We start from the raw sequence: 12,339 nt of genomic DNA on the forward strand, positions 1-12,339 counted from the left end.
CACGCACACACACGCATGCACACACACGCACGCACACGCGCGCACCCACACACACACACGCACACGCACACGCGCACACCACACATGCACATTCACGCGAAGGCAGCACAATAGGACTAGATGGAAAATAAGATACAAAGGAAGCGCAGTCTCTTGGGGCAGCCTTTTCTATTTGTTGGGGTTAGCGAGTGGCGGCTGATAATACAAGTTGTAATTAATATAAAAGCAGGAGACAATATGGGGGGGGGGGGTGGCTTGTAGTACCGACAGGCCACAGGAGAGCTGGGGGGGGGGGGGGGGGGGGGGGCTGCACGTCTCCATCGCTGCTGTCCCCCCTTTCTCATTTACACACACCTGCCTGGCCCAGCACAGCACAATCTCACCCCTCCTTCACTCCTCTCTCTGCCTACATCCCTAGGAATTTCAAATAAAATTGATTTAGCGGCATCATTGAATTTTCCTCAAATTCCCCTGGAACCTATGAGGGAGGGGGGAGGAGATCTGCCGGTGTACTGGTACAGTGTGAGGCAGGCTGAGAATGACTCCTGGTGTGTGTGTGCGTGCATGCATAGCCCTGCCGCTCCGAGGAGCAGCCGGAGAGATCCTGTGCTGAACATGTCCCAAATTGCTGACACACCAGAAACATACAGGATCATAAATCACAAAGCTAGCTGACATTTCAAGACACATCTTGCCACACTGCATGAGCCGTTAAAAACCTCTTCGTGCATTTTTGTTGGAGTTGAACACGTAATTATACACAGTCGTTTTAGAAAAGTAAGACGTTTTAAGTGTATAGGTGCACATCTATTCAATGGCTGCATGTTTACAACACCCACAATATAAAGAGTCCTTAATTAAGTGGCTAATAATTCACCACAGTGTGTTTTAAGAGGGAGCATTTGAGTTATTGTGTGAATCATTCAGAACTTTCTCTGGAGCTATCCACTTAAACCCTCTATACTTAGTGAACTAATAATTAGTTGACCAGGGTCGGCTTTGTATTACAAAAATAGCTGCTCTACAAGGTCATAATGCGTCATAATGGTATTTTGGTGAATGTTCCCATCAGAATAAAGATGCTAGGGTTCAAATGGTAAAAAAAAAAAAAAAGTTAAAAAAAAAAGGTTTTTTATCATGAAATGGAGATTGTAAAAACAACATGTTCTAGTACATACTGGTACTCATTTCTCATATTTCTAATAATATTAAATTAAACATTTCAGCCTACATACACTGTGTGGCTGTGACAGTATGTATTGCCTTCAAATTTAGATCAACATACTTATCTCATTGTCCTAAAATAATCATCTAACATTGTCATTATTATAACAACTTGTCATTATAGTTGTTCTGCAACAGTACATTCAAACATTTAAGGGGAAGGAGGGTGGGAGACGCAACAAGTGAGCCCAGCCTCTCACTCTCTTTCTAGCCGTGGTGGTGATTAGGTATGCCTGCCAACAGGGCCCGGCCTCTGAACACTAATCAAATAGGAAATGTACGACCAGACATCCCACCATCACAAAACAATTGTCTAGAAAAGACAGACCGCTCCAACTCAACTAACTATACACCATTTTGATGAGGTGTGTGTGTGTGTGTGTGTGTGTGTGTGTGTGTGTGTGTGTGTGTGTGTGGTGTGTGTGTGTGTGTGTGTGTGTGTGTGTGGTGTGTGTGTGTGTGTGTGTGTGTGTGTGTGTGTGTGTGTGTGTGTGTGTGTGTGTGTGTGTGTGTGTGTGTGTGTGTGTGTGTCCCAAACATAGCCAGTCAGCGAGGAGAGGGGAGCTAGTTGAATTAGAACACCTCGAAAGCTAAGAAATTCCACGGTTCATCAGCCCCGGTCCAGCCTCAGGCCCGGCTGGCTGTGGGTGAACACGGGAAGCAGAGTTGGATTGTGTTGCCGAGCGAGGGCCTATTTGTGCACTCTGCACACAGCACCAAGACAGCATTGCAGAGCTCCCATCTCAAATGATAAACACAGTAAATCATTGTGTGCACAAGATGAGCTATTGCCTTTATTTGACTAAACTTGTGACATCACCACATTTGACCAGTGGCTTATTGTGGCCAGACCCTGCATGCTGGAGAATTGAATGTAAACAGAAGTCTGTCTTTTTTTTCTCCTTCGCTCCAGCTGTGCAGAGCCAAGATAACCTACACATAACCTCTACGGGGAACTACTTTGCCATACCTTCCAGTAGAAAAACACAGTGCCACAACCCCAGAGCCCTCAATATTCCTTCAAGCTAAATATGTGAACTATGCAATAAGACATGACATGTTTCCGGCTGTATGGTGTACTGTACATGTAGAGAGAGAGAGAGAGAGAGAGAGAGAGAGAGAGAGAGAGAGAGAGAGAGAGAGAGAGAGAGAGAGAGAGAGAGAGAGAGAGAGAGAGAGAGAGAGAGAGAGAGAGAGAGAGAGAGAGAGAGAGAGAGAGAGAGAGAGAGAGAGAGAGAGAGAGAGAGAGAGAGAGAGAGAGAGAGAGAGAGAGAGAGAGACCTCCTTGGTACAGCTTGACTAAAGATGCAGTACAATAGCACAGGAAGGGACAAAGGCTAATTCATTAGAACACATAATATTCAGCAACCATTAATTCTATTTCCCCCCCCTAATTGGATGCAGAGAAGAGAAGACAGACATTTCATTAATTAAAAGCTAAACGAGTACACCATTGATGAACAACACCCTGTAAAATCTTTGGTGTTAATTTAACTCAATGGATCCACATACATGTGCCAATTAGTTGTGCATATCCAGAAACCACCTGATAGTTTCTATCTTATTTTATGTTTTTTCACATTAACGTTTCATGTTGGGTGGGGGGGGGGGGGGGGGGGGACTGTGTGTTGACTTGTGGAGGGCTGCTGTGCTGATATTGTGATGGCCAACAGGACTACACAGTAAAAATCCTCAGTGTTCATTTATACACTTGAAACTCCAAGCTCCGAGAGTTGCAAATGTATGTAACCAAACGGACCCTCGTGGGTCAATTTTGTTTATGTTTGTACACTCTCAGAGTTAAATTAACACTGCAGACTTTACTGTGTAGGATTGTCACAGCAAGCCAATAGAGGAAATCAACAGTGTCAGCAAGGCCTCATCCCCTCTGACTATATGTGCCATAATAATCCAAGCATCTCGTAGTAGACAATGCAGCATTCAAGTGTAAATAAAACTCTGCTTATTAGGCTCTGCCATCAGGTAGACGAGGGAGAGAGGAGGGGGGAGCTCAATGGGGGCTGCTGCCTCCTTCACTGTGAAGAGCCTCATCATCTACAGCAAGACCAACTTTCACCAAATGAGATGTAGCCCAGGGCTATATATTAAAAATGCATATCAAAGCAAAGAAAAATGGACGTGAGAGAGTCTAACTAAATAAATTAGCATATCTAACTATCATATTGCCTTCCTCTCTTCAAGGAGGAGAGAGGACAGAAATGAATAATGAAACACAGCCAAAATAAATAATCAAATAAATAAACGGCATACACAAGTAAGGCTGAGATTACTTTCCATGCTAGTGCAGCTTTGGAGTCATTCGCAGTTTTTTTTTATGCATTGTTTCCATATTCGAAACACATTTTGGGCACACAGAGCTCAACCCATTTCAATTACATATGGAAATTACAGCTGAGGGAGTTAACTATTTACTACAGGCCTTGATTACACTGTACATGGAAACCCGAACACAGTCCCTGTGCAAGCATGCCACTGCACGAAGCACATTATTTTCACTTCACTAGTTTCAGTTTCTGAGAGTAATATTACCATTCCTGAAGCATTATTAACTTCTATGAGCACTATCTCACGCACGCACGCACGCACGCGCGCGCACACACACACACACACACACACACACACACACACACACACACACACACACACACACACACACACACACACACACACACACACACACACACACACACACACACACACACACCCACACCCACCAATGTGCAACTATAAGGCATTATATTCCTTGTTATTTATACAATAACACTGTAATATAGCCCAGTTGGTTTAAGTCAGAGTGCATTTCATTTCATGATTTGAATGTTGATAATTGGACTGCACAGCCATCAGATTCACTTATTGGTTCAGATTTCACTCTAGTGGTAAACAAGGCACACACAAAAATCGCATAACCACCTTGCTTTGTCACAGCACAAATATCCATTGCTGCCACACAAAAAAACAAAAACAAATAAACCCTCCAAAACATTACATTCCTGACCAAGTGGTCAGTCCCCAACCACCCCAGAATAAATGACTTGTCATGTACCTCTATAGGTTTGTTTATTGCTGTTACTGATTTTCTTTATTGGCGTGTCTAATTTTCTAATTATCAAAATATTTCTCACAAGTGACCGGGTAACACAGCTCAGGTCTGAGCACAACAAGGCACTATTGGAAATTGGCTTGAGTATCAACCATCTGCCATGAAACTAAACAGGCTAGTTTATCTAATCTCTACAATATAAACAACAGCATGCCTCATTTCTACACTTGTGCTGAGGCGCCACAATATTGCCATTTTGACGGTTCCTCATCCCCCATACTGGCATCTTACTTCTAATTATGTTTTAATTCACCTTGTGCAGTGCACTGAATAGTCCTGTAAACGCGGCGGGCTTTCAAAGGGAATCCACCGCTATTAGGCCTATGGCCAGACCTAACATATGCAGTGACTTTGCATACAACACTTAAATCTGCTTTAATTCATATAATAGGCTTGGGCTCGTGCTGCTGATATATTAACTATGGTCACTTTGTCGCGATAGTCGCTCTCTTGTTCCACCAACACATTTAGCGTGGATGCAGCACGTAATAACAGATATCAGCTCAATATGTCACTGTCAGTCCGTGTCTATAAGAGGCTATATTTATTACACCGAAAATGCACGTTTTAAACCAGGGAATCGATCCTCAAATTTAAAGGCACTGTACTTCAGGTGCATATAATTGAATTCAGCGTTATGGAGCCTCTGGCCATAAAACGGGCGCAGAGGAGGAAAGCAACTGCAGCGCAAACCACTCAGCAATCAATACGAAACAATTAAACACATTAACATCAACAGCAATGGAAGGCCTCCAGGACGAGCCATCATATGCCTCGTGAACTTGACGTTGATAATAAACCTTTAGTCTTAAGATCTATTTGAATGGGCCACCACTCTCTCCACCTCTGCAGCAAAATCCACAGCTTTACGCACAGGCCATATCCAGCTCTCACATACCAAAATAAAGCCCCTTTCTGTTTTAATATTGGCCTACAGCTAAAGCTCGCTGCTGATACCCTGCTTTAGCGTTAAACCTGCGTAACAGATAATTGCTTCGCATTTTCAGTGTGCAACACTCTATAATGCACAGGGGCGCGCGCACGCACGCACGCACACACACACACACACACACACACACACACACACACACACACACACACACACACACACATTATGTACACATGAATGCCCCCAATCAAAAGGCTAAAACAATAACTCATTCCATTGTATCACATCTAGCTTTTGACCTTAAAACATCGATCGACAAATTCTCCTCTCGGAACAGAGAGCTGCACTGTTTGCTTATGGCACAACAGGGTCACATACTGAACGAAGGCTAAGTAAAAGTTGACATAATTTAACACATCAGCACAAGTAATTCAGACTGTCCACACACAAAAAAACAAGGCTCCTTCCCCCCCCTCATTTTGTCAAGGAGAGACGATCAAAAATGGCCACTCACATGCAGAAATGCTGTATAATTAGCCCATATCGACAACACCAAAAGTGCACGTGCGCCGCACAGCACCGACGCATGCAGACAACTTCGTGCAGCGAAAGCAGATATTATAAGAACATAAAAGACGCATGCAGCAACACTTACGTGATCTGCTAGATTAGTCGAAGATCCCGACAGCTCTTCGTGATCTGATTTGGAGCTGCCATCCCGTTCGTCAATAACTAGATCTATTGGCATTTTTCCTTTCAAACAACTGATGTACCGGTGGCAAAAATTGTCGCAGAGCTCGTGCACCTATAGAACAGGGGGACATTTTTTTTTCAGGATGTGGAAACGGTGCAGTCAGTCCAAGAATAACTTCAATTAAGGAGCATTATCGGCCAAGGCAAGGAAACAATAGTGAAATTGTTTCACTGCTTATTATTCTCCAGAGACTGGAGCAACAAGTTGAACGACAGAAAATAAACAGCATGCCATAAGCTGCCGAGATAATGAGCAGTTGAAACTAAATCTCTAGATCAATAAGGATGTGCAACACGTGCACAAGATATTTCTATATGTTTTCTCAATTTAAGTCACTATCAACCTATAGACTTTCTCACAATGTAATCGTGTTGACACTTAAATATATTTTTGGCTATGACTATGAATACACTGAATATTTAAATTATTCATTTATATCATCCTTTAATTGAATGCTCTTATATTTGTGCAGCTGTCCATGCATTGGCTATAGTCTATAGGTCAAACAATCCATCGCCAAAATCAAGGATTATATCATTTAGCTTACCTTTTCTAATTCCAAAAGGTGAAACCGTAATACTTGTATGGCTTGTATCATCTGAAAAGGTGAATAAAATGAGCATGTTTTAATTCAGAAAAAAAGGCTAAAATTATATAAGAACACTATTCTGCCCACCTATAACATGCTGTCCTATAGCCTACTATATATTCCCTTTATGGTGAAGTGAAAATGTATTCACATAATTTGTTGTGTATTGCAAGAAATAGACTATTGTAGCTATATATACAAAAGGGTGCTTTACACTCTTGAATGCATGGTCACTTGTGGGGATAGCCCTGCATGCATGCATGTAGCCTATATATAAATTGAGCTCTGACAGCGGCCAGTGTGGCCGCAGCCTAGTCTAATGAGTGACCAGCGCACCGAAGCTCGGCTGCCCGCCGAGCGTTTAGCCCTTATCGGGAGCTTCCCTCTCGGCCTCCTGTAGGCAGCACAATACGGTACCACTCGAGACCCCTTTAAGCTTACCCTTGTTCACTTCAAAGCAATGTATAGGCCTATATGTGCTAAAGTTTGCAACAAATGCTTACATATACTATATGCCATGGAAATATAGCCTATACCAAACAGCCTATAAAGTTGACAACCAATCCTACACGTAAATTAAGCTCAAACAGTGCACTTACCAAATTATCCAACTCTGGATTTGATGAAAATAAAGGTTTTTCTGCTCTGACCTAAAATAACACACCAAATGTAATTATTAGTTTGGCATGAAGTGTGCAAATCCGTTCTTATTTTAGCCAGAATACGGCAAACTGATAAATTACACAACCTTGTCTGAATTGTACATTTGTCCCAACAACCAATTTACATTAGAAAACATGTTATAATTTCTATCACAAAAAGAAAAGTTTTAATTTATTTTCAAATAACTAACCTACATTTCAGTTGAAAGTTTTAAAGGCAAGCAAGATAAAGATAGCCTGTGCCGTGACACAACCACACTGAACAAAATATGATCTAAATTATCAAATATATTTCAAGTGACCTGTTTGGCAAAGACCGCGATGTCCTCGTTGAAGGAGTCTGAGGAGCAGACATCACCGCCTGCTACTCCGGGCTCTCTCGGCGTGCACGTCGCCAGCTCGCACTTCTCAAAAACCAGAGCGAGCAGGGGAAATAAAGGGTGACTGCAAGAGAGGAGACAGTCTGTAGCCGCTGCACAGCACAGCCATGCCGGCTTAACAATGCACAGCGAACACGCCTGATAACTAACACAAAAAAGTGAAAAAACGACCTGAGAAAATATCACTAGGCTATTACAAATTGCGTATAGTTTTGCCGTAAAACCCAAGGCCTAAAGAATTTTATAATTACGCAATATGAAATAATCCGAGTAGACTGACTTTTCCTAATGCACTATATAAAGAAACATTTGAACACTGCGAGTTAACCTGTCAATTTCTCACTTATTATCAAGCTGTGGCATATACACAATGCATTGAAACGCATTGTCTGTGTGATGTGTTTGTCTAAAAACATCTTAAAGGTTTGCGCAATCAGCAACATTTTATTTATAGCCTATACCCATACAGGCGACAACACGTTTAGTCTCCCAAGATAGTAACTAAACTTCCTACAATTTAAAAAATATTTTTTCCATATTGTAACTTTTAGAATTAATTTACAGATTGAGTTTGTATATTGTTTTATTTGTAGTTTCAATCTAGGTTTGTATGCTTCAGCGCATACAAATATACCTCCAGCACACTATACACTGACCTAAAATTAGGCGTATACATTTTTATTACGCGTCCAGAAAGTTTACCTTAAGTTCAAGTTGAGAGAAGAAAAATAATATTAAACAATACAATCCTCTTCAAAACTTTAAAATAGACGAATGTGCTAATGGGTGTGCTTATTGCCAACTTACCCATAAATTTGATCTTTATCCCTCTTTAAAACATCGTTCACAGCGGAGCCCATGCTGCTGGGCATAACGTTAGGGTGGGGGGCATGTGCCCCATAATGCTGGCTGGCGTGGATCGGTGGTCCATGATTCAAGTGATGGACTTGGGGAAGCGGCCGTGGACCATGCGGGTCCCCGTACATAGACGCCGGGACTCCCACTCCGTCCATCCCACCGTAATGGGCCAGTTCATCGTACTGCAATAAAAATCAGAAAGAAAGTCATCGGGTGCCCGTAGTTGCTTTTTGTTCATAAATGTGGCCAATGATCACAAAATACCATGCTGTTTAAAATATAACACGCAAAATTCGTCTAAGCCTACTGAAAGAGACTAAAAAGTGTAGGCTGTAGCCTATATTTCTTCTGATAGCCTACTCGTAGAATACTACATGGGCAGAAAGCACTACATCGTGCTAAACTAACTTTAAGATACAATGATAAGGTTTGTTATTACCAAAAACATTCCAAACTTCGCTATCCCCGCAGGAGAGTTAGGCTACTTTGGTAAAACACCGAATTAGTTTGGAGTCCAGTGTGAAAGTGATCCACGAGTGTCGCGGAGGCTGTCGGTTAAGCAGAGGCTGTCACTTTGCTTGAAGAGTATAGGCTACTGAGAAAATGTCAAAAATACCGGCTCAGATATGAATACTTTGTAAATTAGCCGCGACTGACAAGAGGGTAGCGATATAGAGGCCATGTTATAGTGGATTTGTATTGGTAAGTGTTGGAGATTTAAAACCTACCCTTTGCGCCATCAGGCTGCGCTCCAATAAACTCCTGAATGTGTCGTATATTTAATATCCCAGTCCGTATAGAAAGTGATTTAGTGGTAAGATTCCCTTTTCAACCAACTTTGCGAATTCTCCTATTCGCCAATGTGGTTCAGTTGAAGCAGTAGCATCAGGAGTTTTGCAATTTTTCTTGTTTTCCTCTTTCCTCAAAAAAGAAAAAAATGCGCCAAACTGAAGGTTACAATCGGCCCATCAACAACCTGCATGTAACTAAACTGTCGTGTCTCATGGCTTTTTGCCACTCCAGCTGTCAATCAAAGCCAGAGGTTGTCAAGGTAATGAATGAATGATGGTTGGTGATGATGTTCAAGAGAGGATGAATCTTTTTAGCCCGTTTTCATCCCGCAAGTCCGCGTCTCCTTTATGCCTCCGGATCGCTATCTTGTTTTATTATTACTGCAAAAAAAAAGAAAAAGCAGTAGAAATTAAGAGATTGCAATTGAGATCTTTTCCTTTCCCCCGTAGGTATTTCGTCTATCTCGCGGTCTGAGATGAGTGAGTGTCAGCGAGTGTTGGCAGGTTGGCTGCTAGCTTGCTTATAGAACAGAGTCAGCGAGCAGCGCTGATCGGTGGGCGAATGAAATGACGGATCCCGGAAGTAGTGGTGGCCATAGCCAGTCCTACAGCAGCTCCAGAGAGAGAGGAGAGACCAAACCTTGTGATATGCAGAGTATGCACGAGGACGAAGCCAAACAACACGGCGTACACTTCCACACACTTTCTTTCTCCGAGGAGAGAGCCTAAAGAAAAGCAGAAAAACGCACAGTGAGGAAGGTTTTACAACACGGGCTGCAGCCGTTAGATCAGGCTCAAATAAAGCGAATTAAAGCGGGACTATAACTTACTCGACTTTGATATAGAATGTGATTCAGAATTACGCATGACGCGTCCGAACTTTTACGCACGGTAAAGTGTAACGTCAACAAAAGATTAACATCAATACATATTTAAACTTTGATCCATGCTTATACATGACAGCCAAACAAAAGCTTATAAGGCATGAACATTGTCAATTCAAATACCAGGATATCTGACGCATTTCGAGTTTAATTTATGAGCATGACGCTTACTTGTTATCTTTGTTGTGGTTATAGCCGGTGTGCCTATGTATAATATCTCAGTAATACCTTCTAATCTCACAGCTAATTATTCTCGGGTCTGTTTAGCAAATTAAACGATACGGAGCACCCCTCTAAGCACAGAATGAACTTTTCCATGAAGAAAAAAGCTTTTGTGGAGAAAGTAATTTTGTATGTTTCTTTCGTCCAATCCCCTCTCTTGATAGAAATCCGTGCCTTACCTCAGAGTAGTCAATTATCAAAGCTCCACAAGATCATCAATCATGTGAGGAGATTGAAGTTTAGAGGAGGAGCAACGCTCCGGCCATCGATTGCTGCGAAGCCCTTTTCACTGAGCCTGGGCTCTTTTACGCACAAAACAGAAGCAAGGCCATCTATCCCCTTTAATATTTAGCTCCATCAATGCTAATATACAGAGTTGCGCAGATGGCATCATCGGTGTGTGTGTATTGATAGGTTTTCACATAAAGGCTCCATTTATGGCTCAGCGACATTTGTGATTGTGGAAATTAACCATTCACAATCACAGGTTAGGTCTAGGTATAGAAAACATGCTCAGGGGAGAGAGAGAGAGAGAGTGAGAGGGGGGTTGCGGCTACCGTTGGAGGGTCAATAAACTCCCCAACAAACAAATAAGCCATATGGTTGCCCGGGTTGACAACAGAAATAGCAATTAAAACGATTTAATAAATGAAACCGTGACAACAATTATCTTTGTTGGCATAAGGGGGTGGGAAGCCCGGCAAGAAAAAGCAGGACTGCAGGGTTGACAAACGGCTGTGTGGACATTTCAGCGAGCAATAGCCCGAGAAGGAACTCCACAGCAGAGCGCAGAGTCTCCAAGTCTCTGCCTCTGACCGACTCTGTAAACACAACCAGTCCGCCGGCGGCAGCAACTGAAGACTGCTATTTTCATAAGCTAAATACTATCGTTCACCTTGATTTGTGCACAATCGCTTGACTTTTTTTCTTTCTTCTGCTGGACAACTGCGGTGAGTAGCCTAAACATTGTTGTGTACTCTTTGTTATGAATAATTGTACTGTGAATGCGTGTCCTTTAACGGTGCTGTTATGGAAAGTGATTATGTCAAGCTGGTACAAAAATTGTAAACTTTTTTGTGGTTATTGTTCATGTTAAAGAATGTCGGAATGTCGATGTATTATTTTTATTTTTTTAACCGTTTGAGCTAAATTTAAATATAGGCTATTCTTTGGTGTTGAGATTTTAAAGTTGTTAAGCATTTTTTTTTGTGGAAAATCTGGAATTTGCCCCTAAGGGGAGTGATGTAAACATCCAGAGAGCGTGTGAAAATACTATGGGGCTAATTATGCTTATCCAGTACTTGCTCCTCAGAAACGTAATGCTACAAAACTTCCATCATGGATTAATAATTGTTGCTTAATAGTTTTTGAAAGCTCACGTTTGATACATTTTGGTAGCTTTATAAGCGTACAATGAAATCAAATGCAATAAAAAACATATATTTAAATTGAGAAATAGAACTGATTAACAGATTTAATTAATAATAGATTAAAATAAATAAGTTAAAAAAATTAAAATAAAAAATAAAAAGCAGCGAGGAAAAATAAATATCAATTCAAACTTTTGCTGCGGTTGGAAGCTAAACGTATTAGGAGACATTTCCAGAGCCCCATATAAGCCAAGTGCCCATTTTGTGTTGCATGATAGTCTATAGCTTTCTCGTTGTGCGTGGGCCTTTTCACTGAGGCAGGGGTCTCTAACAGCATAGATGAAGAAAAAAATCAGTGTAACTTCGTGCATGCGTAACTCCGTCAACGTGCGGCTCACTCGCCTCTGCGGAGGATGGCATTAACAGGCGGTAAAATTTCATCTGGTGGTGTCAAATTGAGGTCAGTTTAGGGTTAAAGCTCTCGGTGTCCGTGTGGGACATGGCCAGCTGCGTTTGGATTCATTAGGGGGCAGAGGATCCATTTCAAGGAAAACACTGCGAGGACAATCACGAAGCTAAAGATCCACGCCGT

General features: G+C 41.9%; 1 protein-coding gene across 2 annotated transcripts; it reads right to left on the bottom strand.

The window, feature by feature from the left end:
• Positions 1–5,586: 5,586 nt before the first annotated feature.
• Positions 5,587–9,754, bottom strand: LOC306941680 (homeobox protein Meis2-like). Of its 2 annotated transcripts, none has more exons than XM_079527276.1 (6): positions 9,209–9,754; positions 8,430–8,662; positions 7,545–7,686; positions 7,180–7,230; positions 6,539–6,589; positions 5,587–6,042 (listed from the first exon to the last, which is right to left on the bottom strand). In XM_079527276.1, the coding sequence occupies exons 1-6, from the start codon at positions 9,218–9,220 to the stop codon at positions 5,734–5,736; spliced, it is 798 nt and encodes a 265-aa protein (XP_079383402.1). In that variant the 5' UTR covers positions 9,221–9,754; the 3' UTR covers positions 5,587–5,733. The 2 variants fall into 2 exon arrangements, with proteins under 2 accessions (XP_079383402.1, XP_079383403.1); XM_079527277.1 differs by lacking the exon at positions 9,209–9,754 and adding an exon at positions 8,920–9,021.
• Between the last annotated feature and the right edge of the window lie 2,585 nt (positions 9,755–12,339).

The sequence above is a fragment of the Electrona antarctica genome (assembly GCF_951216825.1).
Source record: "Electrona antarctica genome assembly, chromosome: 18".
NCBI lineage: Eukaryota > Metazoa > Chordata > Actinopteri > Myctophiformes > Myctophidae > Electrona > Electrona antarctica.

Coding starts and splice junctions, on each gene's coding strand:
- LOC306941680 (XM_079527276.1), bottom strand. Junction 7,231..7,544: donor TCGCGGTCTTTGCCAAACAG/GTCACTTGAAAT, acceptor GTGTTATTTTAG/GTCAGAGCAGAAAAACCTTT. Junction 6,043..6,538: donor ACCTTTTGGAATTAGAAAAG/GTAAGCTAAATG, acceptor CCTGTTCTATAG/GTGCACGAGCTCTGCGACAA.